The sequence below is a fragment of the Salmo salar genome, chromosome ssa04 (genome assembly GCF_905237065.1).
Source record: "Salmo salar chromosome ssa04, Ssal_v3.1, whole genome shotgun sequence".
Classification (NCBI taxonomy): domain Eukaryota; kingdom Metazoa; phylum Chordata; class Actinopteri; order Salmoniformes; family Salmonidae; genus Salmo; species Salmo salar.
The window spans coordinates 66,686,869-66,711,617 of NC_059445.1; the positions used below are offsets into that span (position 1 = coordinate 66,686,869).

Below are 24,749 nucleotides of genomic sequence, written 5' to 3' on the forward strand. Positions count from 1 at the left end.
TACCTGTGAATGTTCTCCATGGCTGCCACCTCTGCAAGGGCAGCCAGGCTAAAGAAGGCAGGCAGGTCTTCGGGTGCACTGCTCCTGTCCGCCTCCTCTTGCTTGGATGCGCTGTAACACCCTGTTTCATTGCATAAAGTATCTTGGGATAATGGCTTGTCATCCTGCTCCGGGGTCAGGTCCCTGGCTTTGTCCTCTGTGTTAAAATGGACCAAAGAAGATGCCATGAAGCTATTGCCGGTCATTCAAAATGGCCTCTCAAAATGGTATGGACAGAACAACCCTCGTTGCTACCTCGTTTCTGTAATTTGTAATGGTTAAAAAAAACATTTGGCATTTTCCAGCTCACATATTTACTTAAATCCAATGTATTTGATAATGTGCAGAATAAACTATTAGGAAAGACCACTCACCTTCGGCTGGGGACACCCTGCCGTCGGCCGAGCGCACCAGGTGGGTGATCTTGCTCTTCCTGGCCTTCCTTTTCTGGCTGCCCACTGGCACGCTAGGGCTAGTTCCCATGGCTTCTGGGTTCAGCGTGGCGGTGGCACAGGGGGCTGGGCTCGGCTTTGCCTTGGTGGCCGAGTCTAACATGGGGGAGTCACTACGCATCGCTATGTCTGAGAAAAGAGGGGAAACATGGGGCACAATTTTTTTTTTATGAGCCATTCCTTTTCAATAAGGATTTTAGAATTCTTTCACTCAAATTCTAACTTGAGATCTGGGCACCAAACATCAAAGTAAATCATGAATTGACTGAAAAAATGGTTTTGTCCGAAACCCTGTTCTGCTAGATGGCATGCATAGGATATGACTTTTTCCTTTACGCTAACAACTAAAGAGAGAATGTTTTAAATGTATCTAAAATCAAAATGTCTAGATTTACTGTGTCAAGTGATCTTTTTCAAATAATGGCTTTTGGTATCAGGTAAGCATATTGTAGCAGGGGTCATAATGAAATATAAGCGTATGGTACTTACATGGTCCATTTTTACATTGAGTAATGTATCCATTGTCTCCAACTATATGTAAATATCATGCCAAGAACATTCACAACTGGATTAAATAGTGCACACACATATTACATTACATGATGCTCTAATTCACCTTTATCCAAAGTATTGGGCTTCTCCTTTTTGTCCTTGTACTTGCTAACAATCTTGTGGAATAAAGTATTTTTCTGAGATGGAGATGGACCTGATATAACAAAAAAGAAACAAAAAGAGACCAGAGAATGGCATGCAATGTTAAATGGTAACAAGGTATTTTTTTTTGTCATGAGAGAGTGGTCAAGTTTCTGAAAGTGAGGAGCAACATGAGCGGTATGGGGTATGGATGGGAATGGGGAGTGACGGCTTCTGTTAAAACATATTGAAACTTTTGGTGAACATTCCGGTGACATTTTCTGCTCACCCTTGGCAGGTTTCAGAGGTTGTTCCTCCGGTGCGGTGCTAATGTCAGTTTTCTTCTTGGTGACGACGGTGCTCTTTTTGTCGAATGTCAGAGGGCTGTACTGCGGCAGGCTGTTGAACTTCTTCTCAAACTCCTCCTCTAGTTTCCCCAAACTGCAAAGGGGATACATGTTGTTGATTAGACACAGGTGGAACATGCCCACAACCATTTTCCAGGCCTTCATCATGCGGAAACACAGTGCCATTTGTTTGTCCCTGTTGATTTTTATATTTCTATAGAAATGCCAACACAATAATAGCTTTTTTCCCAAGTTCCCTCTTCCGTGTTTCAAGAGTGCTTTGATCAGATAAGTAAGCTCCACTGTTGCTATGTTTCTCAATTACTGAGTGGTGGCAACTTTTTTTTCTTAAACTGAAGAGGAAACAAAAACCGAAGCTTGGTTCATCAGCCTAAGAAGTGGCTCATTATCAAAGAAGGGTTTGAATTAAACATTGACTTTTGGGAACCCCTAAAACTATCAATGGGCTGAACCAATCTTAATATTCTTAATGCTTATAGAGGTGCCAAAATGAAAAATATCAAACACTTATGGGGTGCCCATAACTTAACCCGGCAGCTATTTGCTCTCTCTTCAGGGGTTCCTCACAGGAAGATGTTAACTTGGACACAGAGGACCCCATTACACCACAAAGAAAGTGGAGCTAGTGATGAAATAGACACATTATTATTTCAGTATTTGTCATCATCCAACAATTCACTAATAGAACAGACTTGCAGCGTAAATTCAATGAGCAACAAGCCACGAACACACATAGCCAATCTTCCGTCACTCACTTCAATAACAACAAACGTGAATCCTTACATGACGAATGTGCCCCTTAAGAAATGGGATTGTCTGTTCACTATATTCTGCTCCCACTAGTGATCTTTCAGTGATAAAACTGAGGACTTTTGGGGTAAATTGGTCTTGGACAGACAACTCACCCTGGCGCGGTCTCGTCTTTGGATTTGGACTTCTTTAGCTTCTTGAAATTACTGGGTCCCATCTGTGAGAAAGCCCAGGTCTCGTCAGTCCAGCCTCCTTCATCAGATGCACTTCGAAAAGAACCTCTTTTGCCTAATTAACACACACGCACACACACATTAGTGTAGCCACCAGTAAAATTAAGTTAAAACCCTGGATCTTGCTCAGAATGGGCGTAAAACAGCAGCATATTAAGATAGTAATTGTGTAGACAGGGTGGGGGGGGGGTTACTAATGCGTACCTCTGTCCACGTTGGCCCTCAGTGAGGTCAGCATCCCTTCCGACACCAGGGTCTTGTACAGCGCCCCCTTGCAGCTTCTCTCAGACTTTCTGGAGCCACACCCATCTGCGTTGGCCTCCAGTTCCCTCTCCCCGACTTTGTGCTTGATGTGCGGGGGGGCTGGAAGGGGAGGTGGGCTCCGTGCTGCTGCTAATATTGGCCTCCTTAGCCTCTGTCTTGGGGCTTGCTGGATTCACCACCGTCTCCACTGTCAATGGAAGCTCTGTGCGTCCGTCGTCCTCTTTGTCCTTCACCTTTCTCTCATCTTCCTTAGCCTTCAGGGGCCTCTTGGCTTTGGGCTTGGCCCTCTTTTTGGGTGAGCTGGACTCTACCAGAATGGTAACGGCGGCAGTGCGAGCCTTCTTCTTGGGCATATCCTCCTCGGCGTCGCCCCAGGCCCCTTTAGCCACGGCTTCGATAGTGTAGAAGAGGCTCTCCAACTCCGACTCGGATGACTGTCGCTTGTTGAGGGTCTTTTTGGGCGAGCCGGGACCAGGGCTCTTGTCTTTGTCCACCACTTTGGCCGGCTCTCTGGTGCTGGCGTCTTTCTTCTTTTTGATTAGGCCTGCTTGGCCGCTGAGCAGCAGGAGACTAGCATCGGTCGGCATGGAGGAGGAAGACGGGGGAAAGGAGAGAGGAAGATCAGGGGTGTCCCCAGCCTCCTCGACCACTGTCTCAGTTTTGATGTGTGGGGCGCAGGTATCATCCTCTGTCTCCATCTTCCCTGCCTCGGAGGCCAAGCACATCTACACAAAACAAAACAGTTCACATGCAATCTTAGGACAATAAAATTGACGAGTTACGCGGAAGATTAAACTACCAACGGGACATTAAAAACGAATATCTTATGCTTCACGGAGTCGTAGCTGAACGACGACAGCATACAGCTGGCTGGTTATATGATGTACCGGCAGGATAGAACAGCGGCGTCTGGTAAGACAAGGAGTGGCAGTCTATGTATTTTTGTATACAACAGCTGGTGCATAATATCTAAGGAAGTCTCGAGCTATTGCTCGCCTGAGGTAGAGTATCTCATGATAAGCTGTAGACCACACTACCTACCGAGAGAGTTTTCATCTGTATTCTTTGTAGCTGTTTACATACCACCACAGTCAGAGGCTGGCACTAAGAGAGATTTGAATGAGCTGTATTCTGCCATAAGCAAATAAGAAAACGCTCACCCAGAGGCGGCGCTCCTAGTAGCCGGGGACATTAATGCAGGGAAACTTAAATCCGTTTTACCAAATTTCTATCAGCATGTTAAATGTGCAACCAGAGGGAAAATAACAAGAGGCTTCTAAAAATCTTCTACCCCCAAGCCATAAGACTCCTGAACATCTAGTCAAATGGCTACCCAGACTATTTGCATTGCCCCCCCCTTTACACCACTTCTACTCTGTTGTCATCTATGCATAGTCACTTTAATAACTCTACCTACATGTACATACTACCTCAAATAACCGGTGCCCCCACACATTGACTGTATCAGTACCCCCCTGTATATAGTATTGCTATTTTACTGCTGCTTTTTAATTACTTGTTACTTATTATCTGTATTTTTTTAAACTGCATTGTTGGTTAGGGGCTCGTAAGTAAGCATTTCACTATAAGGTCTACACCTGTTGTATTCAGCGCATGTGACTAATAAAATTTGATATGAAACTAACATTTCAGTAGTCACATCGATGTGAAAGTGCTGGAGCTAACTATGAATCATTTCCACTGTAGGGTATTTCAAGAGTTCAATAATATCAAAATGGACTTAAATGGACCCTTAATGAGGGAGGGCCTGCAGTACCTCAGCAAGCTGGAAGAGAGCGGACTGGCCACACTGCTTTCCCTCTGGTGCAGTTGACTGGCTCGAATCAGAGGAGATCTGCTTTGATACACAACAGAGGAGAATTAGACAATACATCATAAGACAATACAACAGCATTATAGGGTATGTAGTAGTGCGGAGTGGCAGACTTGAGACAGTGTAATGACTGTACCTCTGCCAGTTTAAAAAGAGGGGACTTGACATTGGCAGTGGGTACGTCAGGCTTTCCCTGCTGTGAGGTTCCAGACCACGTCTGAGGAAAAAGGTGAATGAGAAAATGGATAAGATCCTGGGCTTATGCATGTTCATATTTATGACTTGTGTATATTTGTACTAAACAGTATAGTATGGTTAATAGAGAGTAAATGGTTTCATTTGTGCCCTCCCTTAAGGCATACCCGCACTGGGAAGAGCCAATAGTGGCAGTATTTTAATTTTGTTGTTGTGGATTTCAGTAAGCAGGAAGATATCCCACTCAGTTTAAAAACAAACTACTTAAGAGTGCATTACAATAGCATGTAGAATTATTAAAGTCCATACATATGCAAGTATGCTTAGCAGTTGGCAGATCGCCTATATAAATGTTACAAGCCAATAACATTGAGCTAAGTCATGTGTAGACAAGCCTTTTCCTGAGAATACCCACTTCAGCCTGGTCCCCCTGACTCAAGGGCTTCCCTTTGCCAGCTGTGTCGTTTAAACTGGGCTGACGCGTGCTGGAAGAGATCTGGAAAGGGACACAATTGAGGGTTGGCTGACCCATTTAAACAGGAATGAGCCTCACTTCCTTGTGCCACCATTTTAAGGAATGGTATAATTTTATGTGATGTGTTGGGTTTGTTGGGTACTGTAAGAGCAAACCAAACCATTTATATGAAAATAGACAATACATCTAATGTAGGCTATTTTCGATACACATGTTCGCATATTGGCAAATCTATAAACTGTTGTGTCAGAGCGTATTTGCCATGACAGCCCTATGTAATAGTTACAAGAGTTTACAGAGAAAACCTTCCCATTTCAGGTGGTTTTACCTCAGCAAGTTGGAATAGGGAGGATTTATCAGGGTACTTAGTGACATCTGTGGCTCCAGATTGTGAGGAGCTGGAGGAAATCTGTGGAGGTTCAATTCACACATTCAGCATAAACATTTCAATAATGTGATCTTCAAATTTGGATCTCAGTGCTTTTCCAACAAATGTGAGAATTACTTAAGTGCTTCAGATATATTTCCACTAGAACTATGATTTCTAGATTATAACTGTGCTACAACCACAAGGATAAACTCAGTTCGACGAGTTGAAAAAAAACACTAGACTGGGCCTTTTCATAAATTGTCTCAAAGACCCTTAGATAACCCTCTGCAGTCCTCCGGTGGTTAATTATGGCACTACAGTCCAGGATTTAGTGGAGATGACATGACATACCTCTCTGGCAGTAAGGGCATGCTCCCCAGCCAACAGTAGCATGCTTAGGCCACCCATCTTCGTGGGATCTGGGAAGGCACAAAATAAAAGCTAGTTAGGATACATTTTTACAAATTTGACATTCATTTAGTGGCAGCTATGCCGAGACATGACACGTATTTTATTAGCTTTTTTCCCCAGAAATAGAAACTTGACGCACCTGCCATGGCGAAATTAAGCTGTGGTGTGCTGTCAGTCTTGGGCAGTTTCTTGGCAGTAGCACAGCCCTTAGGGGAGTTGGAAGGGAAGGACCACACTTTATTGCGGGTGTTGCTGACAGTGTGGCAGGGGCTCTTGACTGGCTTGTTGGTGGCAGGGCACCACTTGTAGCCCGGGTTAGCCTTCATGAAGGCATCCTTGTACTGGAAAACGACAATGCCGGAAAGGTTATCAGCAAAAGCACACAGCAAATAATACCTACTATAGCAAAATGCAGCATATACTGAAAAACACAGTGAAGGCTCAGAGGAGGACCTTCCTACACAGTGAATTTGATAAAAATAGTGAAACATAGATTAAACTATAATAATAAATATATCACACATACATACATACACATCACCAAATAATCAATTAAAAAACACTGTTTTGCAATGAAGGTGTACAGTAGCCTTAACGGCACCTTCTAGGTTAGCCGGAGGGGAGACATTTTCCAACCTCATCTGGGTACATTGAATCCAATACAAAACCTAGGAGGCTCATGGTTCTCACCCCCTTCCATAGACTTACATTCCTCATGAAGCTGGTTGAGAGAATGCAGAGAGTGTGCAAAGCTGCCAAAAGGCAAAGGGTGGCTACTTTGAAGAATCGTTTAACACTTTTTTGGTTGCTACATGATTCCATGTGTTATTTCATAGTTTTGATGTCTTCACTATATATATATATACATACATACACACACACACACATATATATATATATATATATATATACATACATATACATACATATACATACATATACATACATGCATACATGCATACATATATATATATATATATATATACACACATACATATACATACATATACATATATATATACACACATACATATACATACATATACATATATATATATATATACACACATACATATACATACATATACATATATATACACATATACATACATATACATACATATACATACACACACACATATATACACATACATACACATATACATATATATACATACATACACATATATATACATATATACACATATACATATATATACATGCATACATATATACATATACACACATATATATATACACATATATATATACACACATATATATATACACATATATATACACACATATATATATACACATATATATACACACATATATATACACATATATATATACACATATATACACATACATATACACATATATATATACACACACACATATATACATATATATACATACATATACATATATATATTATATATACATACATACATACATACATACATACATACATACATACATACATACACATATACACACACACACACACACACACACACACGAACATTAGGAACACCTTCCTAATATTGAGTTGCATCCCTTTTGCCCTCAGAACAGCCTCAATGTGTCTGGAATGGACTCTACAAGGGGTCGAAAGCATTCCACAGGGATGATGGCCCGTGTTGACGCAAACGCTTCCCACAGTTGTGTCAAGTTGGCTGAATGTCCTTTGGGTGGAGGACCATTCTTGATACACATGGGAAACTGTTGAGCATGAAAAACCCAGCAGCATTGCAGTTCTTGACACAAACCGGTGTGCCCGACACCTACTACCATACCCTGTTCAAAGGCACTTCAATCTTTTGTCTTGCCCATTCACCATGTCTAAATTGTCTCAAGGCTTAAAAATCTTTCTTTAACGAGTCTCATCTGCTTCATCTACACTGATTGTAGTGGATTTAACAAGTGACATCAATAAGGGATCATATCTTTCACCTGGATTAACCTGGTCAGTCTATGTCATGGAAAGAGCAGGTGTTTATAATGTTTTGTAGACTCAGTGTATAATGGTGTGTATCGACAGTATGGACAGTATATGAATAGAAAAGGTGTGTACAGCAGTAGTTATATAGGATGAGCCATGACTAGAATACAGTTTATACTGTACATAAAGTGGGTAAACAGTATGTAAACATTATTAAAGTGACCAGTGTTCAATGAGTATATACATTGGGCAGGGTAGGTTACCGAGTTGTAGCCGGCTAGTAACAGTGACTAAGGTTCAGGGCAGGGTACTGGGCGGAGGCTGGCTATTGATATCTGTTTAACAGTCTGATGGCCAGGAGATAAAAGCTGTTTTTCAGTCTCTTGGCCCCAGCTTTGATACACCTGTACCGCCTCCGCCTTCTAGATGGTACCTGGATGAACAGGCAGTGGCTCGGGTGGCTGAGGTCCTTGATGATCTTCATGGCCATCCTGTGACACCGGGTGCTGTAGATGTCCTGGAGGGCAGGCAGTGTTCCCCCGGTGATGTGTTGGGCTGACTACCCCACCGTCTGGAGAGCTCTGCGGCTGCAGGCGGTACAGTTGCCGTACAAAGCGGTGATACAGCCAGACAGAAAGTTCATGAAGGTCTTAGGGGCCAAGCTGAATTTTTCAGCCTCCTGAGGTTGAAGAGACGTTGTTGCGCCTTCTTCACCACGCTGTCAGTGTGGAAGCTTTTTACCCTTACCACTTTGGCCCTGTCGATGTGGATGGGGGTGGGCTCGCTCTGCTGCCTCCTGTATTCCACGATCAGCTCCTTTGTTTTGTTGACGTTGAGGGAGAGGTTATTTTCCTGGTATCACTCAGCCAGGGCTCTCACCTCCTCCCTGTCTCATCATTGGTAATCATACCCACATCAGTCGTGTCAGCAAATTTGATGATTGAGTTGGAGAAGTGCATGGCCACACAGTCATAGGTGAACAGGGAGTACAAGAGGGGGCTGAGCAGGCACCCCTGCGGGGCCCCTGTGTTAAGGATCAGCATGGCAGAGGAGTTGTTGCCTACTTTTACCACCTGGGGTCGGCCCGTCAGGAAGTCTAGGACCCAATTTACACCCAGACTATTTACATTGATCCCCCCCTTTTGTTTTTACAATGCTCACTATTTTTTTTAAATCTATGCATAGTCTTTACAAATTACCTTGACTAACCTGTAGCCTCGCACATACCCCCTGAATATAACCTCGTTATTGTATTGTGTTACTATTTATTTTCTTTTTTACTTTATTTAGTAAATATTTTCTTAACTCTATTTCTTGAACGGCATTGCTGGTTAAGGGCTCGTAAGAATGCATTTCACCGTAAGGTCTACACCTGTTGTATTCGGCGCATATGACAAATATAATTTGATTTGATTTGCACAGGGCGGCATTCAGACCCAGGGCCCCGAGCTTAGTGATGAGCTTGTAGTGCACTATGGTGTTAAAGGCTGAGCTGTAGTTGAGGAACAGCATTCTTACATAGGTCATTCTCTTATCCAGGTGGGATAGGGCAGTGTGCAGTGAAATGGCGGTTGCGTTGTCCGTGGATCTGTTGGGGCGGTATGCAAATTCAATCAAATTTATTTGAAATGTATTTATAAAGCCCTTCTTACATCAGCTGATGTCACAAAGTGCTGTACAGAAACCCAGCCTAAAACCCCAAACAGCAAGCAATGCAAGTGTAGAAGCACGGTGGCTAGGAAAAACTCCCTATAAAGGCCAGAACCTAGGAAGAAACCTAGAGAGGAACCAGGCTATGAGGGGTGGCCAGTCCTCTTCTGGCTGTGCTGGGTGGAGATAATAACAGAACATGGCCAAGATGTTCAAATGTTCATAGATGACTAGCAGGGTCAAATAATAATAAAAATTGTTGTGGGTCTAGGGTGTCAGGTAAGATGGAGGTGATATTATGATCCTTAATTGGCCTTTCAAAGCACTTCATGATGACAGAAGTGAGTCCTACGGGCGATAGTCATTCATACTGAACAAAAATATAAACGCAACATGTAGTGTTGGTCCCATGTTTCATGAGCTGAAATAAAAGATCCCAGAAATGTTCATATGCACAAAAATATTATTTCTCTCAAATTTTGTGCACAAATTTATTTACATCCCTATTAATGAGCATTTGTCCTTTGCCAAGATAATCCATCCATCTGACAGGTGTGGCATATCAATTAAACAGCATGATCATTACACAGGTGCACCTTGTGCTGAGGACAATGAAAGGCCACTCTAAAATGTGCAGCTTTGTCACACAATGCCACAGATGTCTCATGTTGCGGAAGCGTGCAATTGGCATGCTGACTGCAGGAATGTCCACCAGAGCTGTTGCCAGATAATTGAATGTTAATTTCTCTACCGTAAGCTGCCTCCAACGTTGTGTTCGAGGATTTAGCCGTACGTCCAACCGGCCTCACAAACGCAGACCACGTGTAACCCAGGATCACATCCGGCTAACGTCGTTTTAGAGAATTTGACGTTATCCTGAGGCCCATTGTCATGCTATTCATCTGCCGCCATCACCTCATGTTTCAGCATGATATTGCATGGCCCAATGTCGTAAGGATCTGTAAACAATTCCTGGAAGCTGAAAATGTTACAGTTCTTCCAAGGCCTGCATACTCACCAGACATGTCACCCATTGTGCATGTTTGGGATGCTCTGAATCCAGGTTCCGCCAACTTCGCACAGCAATTGAAGAGGAGTGGGACAACATTCCACAGGCCACAATCAACAGCCTGATCAACTCTATGTGAAGGAGATGTGTCGCGCTGCATGAGGCAAATGGTGGGCACACCAGATACTGGACTGTTTTTTTTATCCACGCCCCTACTTTATTTATTAAGGTATCTGACCAACAGATGCATATCTGTATTCCCAGTCATGTGAAATCCATAGATTAGGGCCTAATGAATTTATTACAATTGACTGATTTCCTGATAAGAACTGTAACTCAGAAAAATCGTTAATCATTGCATTTCTATTTTTGTTCAGTGTAGTTCAGTTACCTTCACTTTCTTGAGTACAGGAACAATGGTGGACATCTTGAAGCATGTGGGGACAACAGACTGGGATAAGGAGACATTTTATATGTCCGTAAACACTCCAGCCAGCTGGTCTGAACATGCTCTGAGGACACGGCTTGGGATGCCGTCTGGGTCGGCAGCCACGCGAGGGTGGCCACGGAGAATGAGAACGCACAGTCTGGCAGCTCTATGTTTTCCTCAAAGTGGGCGTAGAAGGTGTTTAGCTTGTCCAGGAGCGAGGCGTCGGTGTCCGCGACAAAGCTGGCTCTCCCTTTATAATCTGTGATTATCTGGAGTCCCTGCCACATATGTCTCTTGCCTGAGCTGTTGAATAGCAACTCAATTTTTAGCCCTGTATTATTGTTTTGTCTCTGATTGCCTCACAGAGGTCATAGCTAGTCTGTACACGTCCACGTTCCCAGTCATATTGCCGTGATTAAATGTGGTGGTTCGGTAGTTGACTCAAAGAGAGAAAGACAATAGTTGAACAGTTTTGAATATATCCCTTCCTTCAAAACTTTTTGAAGCAGCAGAGAGAGCTAGCTATATATCATTGTATTTTTCTTCTTCATATTTTACCTTTCATTTACTGAGTTAATGCAGCTAATTTAGCCTAATGTTACTCAACAACCTGACTCACACAGAGAGAAATTATATTTATGTTAGCTAGTTGGCTTAGACTGTCCAACACAGAAACTCTTCCAAGTCAAGGTAAGCTTTTGTTTTATACATTTATTGCCACCGGGCCCGCCAGTGTAACTACTAAATGTACACTCACTGTACTGTGTGATTGTGCACATGGATTGGATGTTTACTAACACGATAGTTAAACTTTGTTGACTATAACGTTACGGTGACAAAAATGTAGGCTGTGTAGCGGTTATGGTATGAAGGTTTGGCTTGGGGAAGTTTTTGCGACTGGTCACAGACAGCTGTTGTGTTGTGCACTAAAGTCCACAAGTGATGGGAAAAGGTAAGAGGAGAAGAGTGTATAATTCCTTTTCGCATCTATGTAATGAGCTAAGTGATGATGCTGTATGTGGCTGCTATGAAAGTGAACTGTGTGTGGAGGTGATCAGGGGTGTATTCATTCGAACGATTCTGTTGCAAAATATGGACGCAAATGGAATGAAACGTGGAGGGACCTACCTGAATTTGTTTTAGTTCCAAAACGTAACTGGTTGGACTAACGATTACACCCCAGATCAGCCAAAAGTGTGAAAGGCGGTATTAAATGTGTCACTGTCTGTCACCTTAATTACTCCAATTTGTCTCTCGACCTGTGTACCTGTTATAAATGTTCCTTTATAGGCTAGTTTGTAGCAACCTCATGATGGGTATAGGGGAAATTTGAGTATCATGTAGTAGCCTAAACCTATCGATGTTTCATTGAGCTGGGTGAATGGAATATAAAATGCCAGTCATCCAATATGCTGTAATAGAAATAAGATGATGCTCATAAAAAACAAAACAATCGTCCTCCCTAATCTTCAGTCACCGACCGCCACTGCTGAAGAAGTGTTACATAACAGAACTTTCATATTTTGCTGGACTTCATTTGCATAGAGACTATCCAAAATAAGCTATGGTAGACTCATTCAGTAGTGTGCATACATTGTCGCTTTAGATAGTTTCATGGCCAATAAAAAGGTACTAGAAAGATGGATAATGCATGTCTTAATATGGCTACGACACTCCAGTTTCAAATGACTTGATTGTGATCCTGTGTTGTAACTCTTGATCAGCTTCAGGGTTCATTCTATCTGAATTCTAAATCAAATGATAGTTTGTTTAGAGAAACAGTAAGGGGTGAACCCTAACATGCTGACCACACAGCTCGTGTCATATGCACAGCAAAATAAATGTACACATATGTTTACACATACGTACAATCATTGCACCCACACTGCTTGCGCACGTCACTGAGCGTCTGCGTAGCCAGGCGCTAAAATAGAACTTGGTTCTATTTGTGACGCTTGACGAGCTGCAAGTCCCGCCTCTCCCTTCTCCTCATTGGTTTTTAGGAGCATATACCCACGTGGGTGATTGAAAGATGAACTGAGGTCCACACTCCAGTTCAATTGGTGGTAATGCACCTTAAAGTTGGTTGCATGGCCTCCCGAGTGGCGCAGTGGTCTAAGGCACTGCATCGCAGTGCTAGCTGTGCCACTAGAGATTCTGGGTTCGAGTCCAGGCTCTGTCGCAGCCGGCCGCGACCGGGAGGCCTATGGGGCGGCGCACAATTGGCCCAGCGTTGTCCGGGTTAGGGAGGGTTTGGCCGGCAGGGATATCCTTGTCTCATCGCGCACTAGCGACTCCTGTGGCGGGCCGGGTGCAGTGCACGCTGACACGGTCGCCAGGTGTACAGTGTTTCCTCCAACACATTGGTGCGGCTGGATTCCGGGTTGGATGGAATTTGTGTCAAGAAGCAGTGCGGCTTGGTTGGGTTGTGTTTTGGAGGACGCACGGCTCTCGAAGCGATGAGACAAGACTGTAACTACTACCAATTGGATACCACGAAATTGGGGAGAAAAAAATAAATTAAAAAAATATAACTTGAAACAAACTCGGTTTAGCCTTTTATCTGTGGATTAATTGTCGTAGAAGAGGACCTTGTGCATTTCATGTAAAATAACCCAATGTTTAAATCCCAGGACAAACTAGCTAGCAACAGCAAGCTAGCTAGCTAAATCGCCATAAATGTTTAATGCTTTTCGACTTGGCTCCAAAATTAATATAGCTGTGTGTCCTGATCGTATTTGGTGTGGGTGGACAAAAATCAACATATGCGCAATGGTGCGCGAGTGGTCTGGTCAGCATGCATCTTAAGAAAATGTTCACTTAGTCATCATGCATTGATGTCACTGGGAGACTAAGTGAACATTTTTCTTAATTAGATGTTAGAATTCGCACCTAAGAGAATAAGAGACGTTTGACAATTCCAGAACGGGATTTTGGTGATGCTCACCTCCTTGGCCATGTCGGTGTACTTCTGTTTCTCTTTGGGCTCCAGCACGGCCCACCAGTCAGCCAAGATCTTGGTGGCACCGCGGTTGTCCAGTCGAGGGTGTTCCTGCCTCACCAGCGATCGGTGGCGCTTGCAGAAAAGCAGGAAGGCATTCATGGGCCGGCGGGCCCGCTGCTCTGAAGAGTCCTCTTCCCCCTCCATGGGCCCCCCGCATGGCACCTTTGGCCCCCGGGTCTCCCTGACCATCAATGGCTCCTGTGGACAGACGCATCAGTGATAGATGTTTAAACTTCATCATCACTACCCCCACCACCACTATTATCATAACAATGGTTAGGCTCTATTTTATAGTGCTGATTCAGTTGGTATCTCTTTGGAAATAATTCAGAAATGTGTTTTATACTGAACAAAAATGTAAAAACTATTTTTTCATTTTACTGAGCTACAGTTCATATAAGTAAATCAGTCAATTAGATTAAGGCATTAGGCCTTAATCTATGGATTTCACATGACTGGGCAGGGGTGCAGCCATAGCTGGGCATAGGCCCACCCACTGGGGAGCCAGGCCCACCCACTGGGGAGCCAGGCCCAGCCAATCGGAATTAGTTTTTCCCCACAAAAGGGCATCATTACAGACAGAAATACTCCTCAGCATCCCCCCAACCCCCCTCAGACGACCCCACAGGTGAACAAGCCGGATGTGGAGGTCCTGGGCTGGCATGGTTACATGTGGTCTGCGGTTGCGAGGCCGGTTAGGTGTACTGCCAAATACTCTAAAACCACATTGGAGGCAGCTTATGGTAGAGAAATTAACATTAAATTATCTGGCAACAGCTCTGGTGGACATTTCTGCAGTCAGCATGCCAATTGCATGCTCCCTCAAAACTTGAGACATCTGTGGCATTGTGTTGTGTGGCATACTCCACATTATAAAGTGCATTGTCCCCACCACAAGGCGCACCTGTGTAATAAGCATGCGGTTTAATCAGCTTCTTGATATGCCATACCTGTCAGGGATGTAGACACATTTGTGCACAACATTTCAGAAAAACTACTTTTTGTGCATATGGAACATTTCTTGGAGGTTTTATTTCAGCTCATGAAACATGGGACCAACACTTTACATGTTGCGTTTATATTTTTGTCAGTGTAGTTTTTTTTATATCATAGAAAATGAAAGTGAATACTTCTAGACTACATACTTAGTTATCAAAATGATGTGTGTTTTAGAAATTCAAATGTTTCAATCATATTTTAGACATGGTATTTCTGCCCCCACAGCCAGCCAGGGAGAGATACTTCATAGAGGGGGTAATGTGCCCTTGGCTGGTGGTTCTATACTGGAGAGGTCACTGCATAGTGAACTAACAATAGACTGTCATAAATGTATCATGGGGCAATAGGCAAGTGGGAATGTGGCAAGAGATGCCCAGAGTTATGTTCAGTAGGTCCGAAACTATCCATCTGAACTTGCCCAATAAGAAATGCTCTTTCATTTCAAAACGTACATACTGAATGCGACACCTGCAAAAGAGGACAGTCACCTTCTCTAGTTCTTCTTCGTCCTCCTCTTCTTCCTCCGAAAAGTCCAGGGCCTTCTTGGAGAGTAGCGGGTGCCATTGTAGACACTTGCGCTTGGGCCGCTTGTAGCTCACCTCCACTGGAGGCTCCTTACCCCTTCCTCCACCTTTCATGGCGCTGCCGAGCCTGGAGAGGGGAGAAAGAGAGTTCACTCAGAAACATCTAGACGCTGATCTTTTTTGCTTTTCCACACTAATAGGATTGGGTAAGCTGATCCTAGATCTTTACCTAGGGGAAACTTCTCAGGTCTTGTTGAGCACTATGATCAATGACTTTGTAAGTAAGCAGCACTATACAAATACATTGGATTGACTACTGACTGAATTCTTTAGTCTCTTGAGCAACTGCTGGTGGTAGGGATAGCGGTAGCAGAGAGTAAAGGTTAAAGGTCATGAAAAGTGATTAGAATATAAGATAGAAGCTAACCTCAAGTACTTCTACAGAAGCAGATGACTCACTGAGGTGTTGCATACCTAGTAGCACTGAAAACTCAGTAGCACTATTTTTAAATGACAAGGTAATTACTAATAAAATATTGTTTCAGCAAACACACTAGTGATGCACACCCATAACCCACAGTCCCCGTGGTTATATACATGGGTTGGGCAGGTTAAATAAAGAAGAAAACAATATATTTAAACAAATTCTTGTGCAATTTATATTGATAGGCTAACATTGAGGTTTTTCTTTCATTATTTTTAGGCTGTCTGGCATTAGTGCGAAAGCTTTCTGTGAAGCCTAAACTTTACGCGTGCCACATAGCCTGAAACACTTCTGGGAACGGGCAGAAAGAAATAGATCCACTAAGGAAAAATGACAATGTCAGAGTTTAATTCAATAAGAAAATAGCTGCAAAATGGAGTTGAAAATAAAGAGCCAGAAAAGTAATGTTTGGGAAAGATTTGGTGGTGGCAAAAGAGGATGATGGCAGTACATATGTTATGTGTGATTGTGAGATGCTATACAAATTCGACAGTCACCAGGCGATGACTTCAAATAAGCCTATGGCACGTCAAGGGTACTGTAGCCCACTGTTCAGATGGGTTAAATAGAAACTGAAATCTGGACACTGAATGTAGGTCTGTAACCTCTCACACTGTCTTAATATTAACTCCTGCAGAATTAAGCATTTCTTGCAGTAAAATTCTACACCAAAATGTAAATTTTGACTAGAGGAGTGGAGATCTGAGTTTTCTTTCAGGATCTTGAGATAATGTGAATGCACAGTTAGATACTGTCTGTAGAGGTGCCATCTTTACCAGCATCATAAAAGCTGATAGTAGCCTATTTCCACCACATCATCAATGCATGCAACCCGAACTGATATCTTATCAGAATGTTGGGTCACAGCTTTCTATGACAGAAGAGAAGCTGCATTATCTAATTATAGGAAATTGATAAACAAATATCCTACCAAAATGTCAGAAACAAGTAGAAACATACAGGACCGGTCGAAAGTTAGGACACACCTACTAATTTTTCTTTATTTTTCCATTGTAGAATAATAGTGAAGACATCAAAACTATGAAATAACACATATTGAATCATGTAGTAACCAACAAATTGAAATAGATTTTATATTTCAGATTCTTCATAGTAGCCACCCTTTGCCTTGATGACAGCTTTGCATTCTCTCAACCAGCTTCATAAGGTAGTCACCTGGAATGCATTTCAATTAACAGGTGTGCCTTGTTAAAAGTTAATTTGTGGAATTACTTTCCTTAAAAGTGTTCAAATAAGCAAAGAAATGACAGTCCATTACTTTAAGACATGAAGGTCAGTCAATCCGGAACATTAAGAACTTTGAGTTTCTTCAAATGTAGTCGCAAAAACCATCAAGCGTTCCTAGGAAGGAAACCGCTCAGGGATTTCACCATGAGGCCAATGGTGACCTTAAAACAGTTAGAGTTTAATGGCTGTGATGGGAGATAACTGAGGATGGATCAACAACATTGTAGATACTCCACAATACTAACCTTAATGACAGAGTGAAAAGAAAGAAGCCTATACAGAATAAAAAATATTCCAAAACATGCATCCTGTTTGCAATAAGGCACTAAGGTAAAACTGCAAAAAGCGTACAAAGCGTTGTGTGTGTGGCAAATAAAACATCACTAAGTATCACTTCATATTTTCAAGCATGGTGGTGGCTGTATCATGCAATGATGGATATGCTTGTCATCGGCAAGGACTGGGGAGTATTTTAGGACAAAAATAAACTGAAAATCCTAGAGGAAATCCTGGTTCAGTCAGCTTTCCAACAGACACTGGGAGACAAATTCACCTTTCAGCAGGACAATAACCTAAAACACAAGGCCAAATATACACTGGAGTTGCTTACCAAGATGACACCGAATGTTCCTCAGTGGCCTAGTTACAATTTTGACCTAATTCGGCTTGAAAAACCGATGGCAAGATTTGAAAATGTCTGTCTAGCAATGATCAACAACCACCTTGACAGAGCTGGAAGATTTTTTTAAAGAATAAATTAGCAAATATTGTACAATCCAGGTGTGCAAAGCTCTTAGAGATTTACCCAGAAACATAGAAATCAGAATGTTTCAAATTAAAATAACATACTGAACAATGTGTGTTATTAAATGTACTAACTACACTGCTCAAAAAAATCAAGGGAACACTTAAACAACACAATGTAACTCCAAGTCAATCACACTTGACCGCTACCTCCGCCTTTGTGCAAGAAGGAGCAGGAGGAGCACTGCCAGAGCCCTGCAAAATGACCTCCTGCAGGCCACAAATGTGCATGTGTCTGCTCAAACAGTCAGAAACAGACTCCATGAGGGTGGTATGAGGGCCCGCCGTCCACAGGTGGGGGTTGTGCTTACAGCCCAACACCGTGCAGGACGTTTGGCATTTGCCAGAGAACACCAAGATTGGCAAATTCGCCACTGGTGCCCTGTGGTCTTCACAGATGAAAGCAGGTTCACACTGAGCACGTGACAGATGTGACAGAGTCTGGAGACGCCGTGGAGAACGTTCTGCTGCCTGCAACATCCTCCAGCATGACCGGTTTGGCTGTGGGTCAGTCATGGTGTGGGGTGGCATTTCTTTGGGGGGCCGCACAGCCCTCCATGTGCTCGCCAGAGGTAGCCTGACTGCCATTAGGTACCAAGATGAGATCCTCAGACCCCTTGTGAGACCATATGCTGGTGCGGTTGGCCCTGGGTTCCTCCTAATGCAAGACAATGCTAGACCTCATGTGGCTGGAGTGTGTCAGCAGTTCCTGCAAGAGGAAGGCATTGATGCTATGGACTGGCCCGCCCGTTCCCCAGACCTGAATCCAATTGAGCACATCTGGGACATCATGTCTCGCTCCATCCACCAACGCCACGTTGCACCACAGACTGTCCAGGAGTTGGCGGATGCTTTAGGAGATCCCTCAGGAGACCATCCACCACCTCATCAGGAGCATGCCCAGGCGTTGTAGGGAGGTCATATAGGCACATGGAGGCCACACACACTACTGAGCCTCATTTTGACTTGTTTTAAGGTCATTACATCAAAGTTGGATCAGCCTGTAGTGTGGTTTTCCACTTTAATTTTGAGTGTGACTCCAAATCCAGACCTCCATGGGTTGATAAATTGGATTTCCATTGATTATTTGTGTGTGATTTTGTTGTCAGCACATTCAACTATGTAAAGAAAAAAGTATTTAATAAGATTATTTCATTCATTCAGATCTAGGATGTGTTATTTTAGTGTTCCCTTTATTTTTTTGAGCAGCGTATAAGCTTCTGCTGCACTATACTACAATTGTGCAGATTCTAATTTCCACCTTCATCCTTTGCCTATACTAACAGTATTGCAAACATTTTTGGTTCTTAATGTTAACAAAAGATACACAAATTTGGTTTTCAGTCATTTTCCTAAATGTAAGTATTGGTGAAAACTCCTCACACATAGCTGCAATCGTGTGGAATCGCATGTCCAAATTTCTGATTATACTATCCAGAGCCACATAAAACACTGTGTTGTGAAATCCAGTGTCTGACATCTGTTAATTTGCCATGTCATCTTCAGTCTCATCAACGTTTTCTTTTTTTCTGGTGGTTCCTCTGTTCACTGTGAAACTGAGTAGCTACACCCATTTCATTTGCCACCATGGAGGCTTCAGCCAGAAGTGTCCCATTGATTACGCAGAGCCTGTATTTCTTCCTGTAGTGCCTTAATGTGAGCTGCTTCAGTGTCCAGAGAAATATTTCCTGACTGAAGAATTAGGCTTCTATTCTCAATATGCTGCTAAACTTTCCCCCAGAAAGTGAGAAGGAAGATCACCTTTAAAGACATGAAGTAGCTTTTCAGACCTTTTGCTTCGTTGTCAGGCTGCAGGTAGCAAGAAGCATTTCTAGGGCCTTGATGATTGATAGTAAATGAGTTGCCACTAGTTGGACCACAGCGCACTCCATCACGTGTCTGAAATGCAGTTAAGACAGCAGCCAGTATTTTCCTTGAGAATGGCCCATCGCTCTGGGCTGGCACTGAACAGATTGTGAAGACGATACATTGCCAAAAAAAGTTGATACTTCTGGGCATGACTGAACTGCATGTACACCCACAAGATTAAGAGTATGGGAGGCACAAGGTGAGTATGTGGCCAGTGGATTCTTTTGCAGTATGTGTGCTTGAACTCTCTTCACTTTCCCTGACATATTTGCACCATTATCATAGCAGATTGCCGTAGTCAAGGCTGTCAATACCATGCCCTTCCAATGCACTCACAATCATTTCAGAAATTTCACTGCCTGTCTTTCTAGCAAAGTCTTTAAATTCAAGAAAACTTTCAATTATTCCCCCATTTACCTGTTCCCTGAACTTTATCTTTGTGTACATGTCTCACCAATAATACATTTTGCTCAGTATGGGAAATGTCTGGAGTTGCATCACATATAACCGAGTAATAGTTTGCGTCTTCTCTTTCATAAAGTATTGTTTTTCAAAAACCCTTTGACCACATATTCCTATGAATTTGTTTTGTCTCTCAGGGCTGAGGTAATGAGTCAGTCGTGCTCCTTTCTTTATGTCCCTGACTTTCTGTAAGTGCTCAGGTCATAATTTGACAACAGTTGAAGTAAGCCTAGGTAATGTCCATTATGCACATCAAGATCGAGTGATTTCCCCCATAACGGCAGATTCCTAGATGCTAAGTACAGTATCACATTCAAAATAATTTCTAGAAGTGCTCTGTTTCTATACATTTCTGACTAGATTTGTTTCTGCAGCTGACTGTCTATACCTCTAGCTGTTGTTATGGTATGCTGCAGATTTTTCAATTTCTAGTAACAGTTCATGCTCTGGTAGTTTGTCATACATTCTCCTCCATTTCATTGATGATATCTTATAGCCATCCTTAATATTCAGAGAACTGGGTGATCGTTTACTTTGCTCATGAGAAAAAAGAACACATGAAATGAAATACGCCTTTACACTCTTACTATAAATAAGGCAGTCTCTCTGCAACTTCTCTTCCATTTTCTGACTTACTATACTGTAAATAGTTGGGGAATGGCTTGCCTTCTGAGTCTGGGGGTATGATTTTATACAGTTCTGTCCTCCTCACCACACCTCTTGGGTAGTCTGCGAACAATAGCTTCTCTTTCATGTTCTTGTACTTTCTCTGGCCACAGTGCTGGATATCCTAAAACCTCATCTTCCTCACTTCTAATCTGTCCACTCTTCCTTTCCCTTATTACTTGCTTGTTCAATCTCTTCTGTCACTCCTTCACTGGCACTGCTGCTACTCTAACTCCTCTTCCTCCTCCCTGCTCTCCTCTGCATCCGAGTCTGTCTGACAGCTTTCTGCTGAGATTCTGCCTACCTGGGGCTCTCTAGGCACTAGGAAGTGAGTAAACAAAGGGAATTTCAGGTTTAATGTTTGCTCCTACAAAGGTTACCATACTAAAAAATGTACTACTGAAGGAAAAAACATTTTTATAGTGTGTGTAATATATATAAAAGGGAATACGTATTTAAGTGTATCTAACTTTACAATTTAAAAATGGTCTAGTTATGCTGCTGCTGCTACAAAACAACTGCCTCACCTCCAATGTCTGCTGTTTCAACTTCATGTAGTAGACACATGTTGGGATCTTTGTCTACAGCAGTAGTAGTAGCAGCTACAGTATGGATAGGTAGGCTACATGTTAGCCATAGTTGGTAGTGGTAGCTCATCATCATGTTAATAATTACTGCTCTGACCGAGCCGAGTGAGTCCATGGTCGGCAGCTACCTGTAGCTAGCAAGCTATCAAACTAGCTAGGCTACTCAGTTCGGCAGGCCGTCTGCACTGACTTACCACTCAAATCGTTCTCGTTTTTTTCCTGAAAGACAGCTGCATCCGTCTTTCTTTCCTTTTCTGGAAACCCGATTTAGTTTTTGAGGGGGGCATAGTGGTCATCTCTTGTGAATGCTTAGGCTACATGCCGGAGCAACTGTCTGATCAGCTGTATTTTTTTTTCTCCTTGTGGAGAATGGACCAATGCCTGATCCAATTATGGTTATACGTTTTAATTTTCACCACAGATTTTTTTTAAATGATAAATCATTTTCTAAACATTTAGGGGCCGCTACCAGGCTAGGGCCCCATGCATCATTCATGTTTTCCCCCTTAATGACGCCCTTGGCTGTAATCATCATTGCCAGAGGTGATTTTAGAATATCCAAATTCCAGCCATAAATGTGTATTCCCAACGTTTGTTTTCAACAGAGAACTCATAGATTTTGGTTTTAGTTGAATCCACAGTTTAGCTAGTAAGAGCAATATGGAAATCTAGCATCAATGTAGCTCTATAAGTGTTTTCATGTTTGACTGTTGGGATTGTTGTTTTAGTCCGACAATCGGGATGCAAGGGGTTTATGTTAATTTTTCAATATTATATGTCGTTTCCTTCCTAAAGAGACAAAGGTCACTTCAGTGTTCAAGCTAAAGTTGAAACTAGGGATGCACGACATATCAGTGAACATATCAGAATCGGACCATATTAGCTAAAAATGCCAGCATTGGTATTGGCCGATGTCTAGTTTAACACTGATCTGAAAAACCGATGTCAAAGCTGACGTGCATACCTATATAAAACGTAGGTACATGACGTAATGACGCCACGTAAAATTTTGCACTACACGTGCAACACAGCATTCCTAACCTAGAGCCCACAATGTCTGCTGTGTGGATTGAGCAGTCAACAAGTCGAGCAGTCATTTGAAAGAGTAAGAACATTTCAGCGTGACAACTCAAAAGGCAAAATCCATTAACGCCAAGATAATGGAATTCATTGCCCTTGACAATCAACCGTTCTCTGTTGTGGGTGATGTTTGCTTTCGCGACTGTTCGAGCACCGGTACACACTAACGTTACCAAGTGCACAGTAATAGCATCACTGCTATTAGCTCACAACATACTATGGAACGCTGTTGGGTCTTTGCGTGTCAAAAAAGATACATGTCAAATAACACTATTTGACGCGTTAAATAAACTTTTCATTTAATACGTCAAATAACACAGTTCTATTATAGAATGTTGTGTGTTCTGAATTTGCACGTGCAAGCCAAGCGCCACCAGTACTATCAGTAGCACTATCAAAGCTGTACAAAAAAAAGTCTGCAAACAAGCAAACACCGGCCACAAATGATGTGTTTACAATGCCGCGATGGTAATAAAGCATTATTTGTTTGACCGCAACTTCTGGGGTAGCTAGCTAGCTTTATCTTGGTACCTAGCTAGCACCAATACAACCAGCCTGAAAACAATGACAAGTATAAATTGCAGTCATTCTCCCTATTCTTAGCAATGATTTAGGAATCCTTGTGAGTAAGTATTAGCTAGGTAGCTACTTGTTGTTCGCCTATTGAAATTGAACTTCAGTTCATGAAAATAAATAGCTAGCCAGCTACTTAACCTGTTATGGATAGGGGGCAGTATTTTCATGGCCGGATAAAAAACGTACCCGATTTAATCTGTTTATTACTCCTGCCCAGAAACTAGAATATGCATATAATTGTTTGATTTGGATAGAAAACACCCTAAAGTTTCTAAAACTGTTTGAATGGTGTCTGTGAGTATAACAGAACTCATATGGCAGGCCAAAACCTGAGAAGATTCCAAACAGGAAGTGGCCTCTCTGACCATTTCTTGGCCTTCTTTAGCCTCTTTATTGAAAACAGAGGATCTCTGCTGTAACGTGACACTTTCTAAGGCTCCCATAGGCTCTCAGAAGGCGCCAGAACGTTGAATGATGACTTTGCAGTACATGGCTGAAAAACAGTAGCGCATTTGGATAGTGGTCGATCTGAGAACAATGAGACGGTCGCGCGCGTGCACGTGAAGAGTCCATTTTACATTTTCAGTCTTTGAACGAAAACAACGACTCCCGGTGGGAATATTATCGCTATTTTACGAGAAAAATCGCATCAAAATTGATTTTAAACAGCGTTTGACATGCTTCGAAGTACGGTAATGGATTATTTAAAAAAAAAATTGTCACGATACGCGCGGGCGCGTCACCCTTCGGATAGTGTCTTGAACGCACGAACAAAACGCCGCTATTTGGATATAACTATGGATTATTTGGAACCAAACCAACATTTGTTGTTGAAGTAGAAGTCCTGGGAGTGCATTCTGACGAAGAACAGCAAAGGTAATCCAATTTTTCTTATAGTAAATCGGAGTTTGGTGAGTACCAAACTTGGTGGGTGTCAAAATAGCTAGCCTGTGATGGCCGGTCTATCTACTCAGAATATTGCAAAATGCGCTTTCACCGAAAAGCTATTTTAAAATCGGACACCGCGATTGCATAAAGGAGTTCTGTATCTATAATTCTTAAAATAATTGTTATGTTTTTTGTGAATGTTTATCGTGAGTAATTTAGTAAATTCACCGGAAGTGTTCGGTGGGAATGCTAGTTCTGAACGTCACATGCTAATGTAAAAAGCTGGTTTTTGATATAAATATGAACTTGATTGAACAAAACATGCATGTATTGTATAACATAATGTCCTAGGAGTGTCATCTGATGAAGATCAAAGGTTAGTGCTGCATTTAGCTGTGGTTTTGGTTTTTGTGACATTATATGCTAGCTTGAAAAATGGGTGTCTGATTCTTTCTGGCTGGGTACTCTCCTGACATAATCTAATGTTTTGCTTTCGT

At 42.4% G+C, this 24,749-nt stretch overlaps 1 protein-coding gene across 1 annotated transcript in view; it reads right to left on the reverse strand.

Moving 5' to 3' along the window:
• LOC106603655 (HMG box transcription factor BBX-like) overlaps window positions 1-24,749 on the reverse strand; it is a 42,099-nt gene that overhangs the window by 5,238 nt on the left and 12,112 nt on the right. The window contains 15 exon segments of the mRNA XM_014197576.2: window positions 4-196; window positions 414-620; window positions 1,108-1,197; window positions 1,414-1,565; window positions 2,398-2,530; window positions 2,680-2,776; window positions 2,778-3,464; window positions 4,517-4,597; window positions 4,710-4,790; window positions 5,184-5,264; window positions 5,572-5,652; window positions 5,965-6,032; window positions 6,164-6,365; window positions 14,009-14,263; window positions 15,553-15,715. Coding sequence (XP_014053051.2) covers window positions 4-196; window positions 414-620; window positions 1,108-1,197; window positions 1,414-1,565; window positions 2,398-2,530; window positions 2,680-2,776; window positions 2,778-3,464; window positions 4,517-4,597; window positions 4,710-4,790; window positions 5,184-5,264; window positions 5,572-5,652; window positions 5,965-6,032; window positions 6,164-6,365; window positions 14,009-14,263; window positions 15,553-15,702 — 2,558 coding nt within the window. The 5' untranslated portion in view covers window positions 15,703-15,715.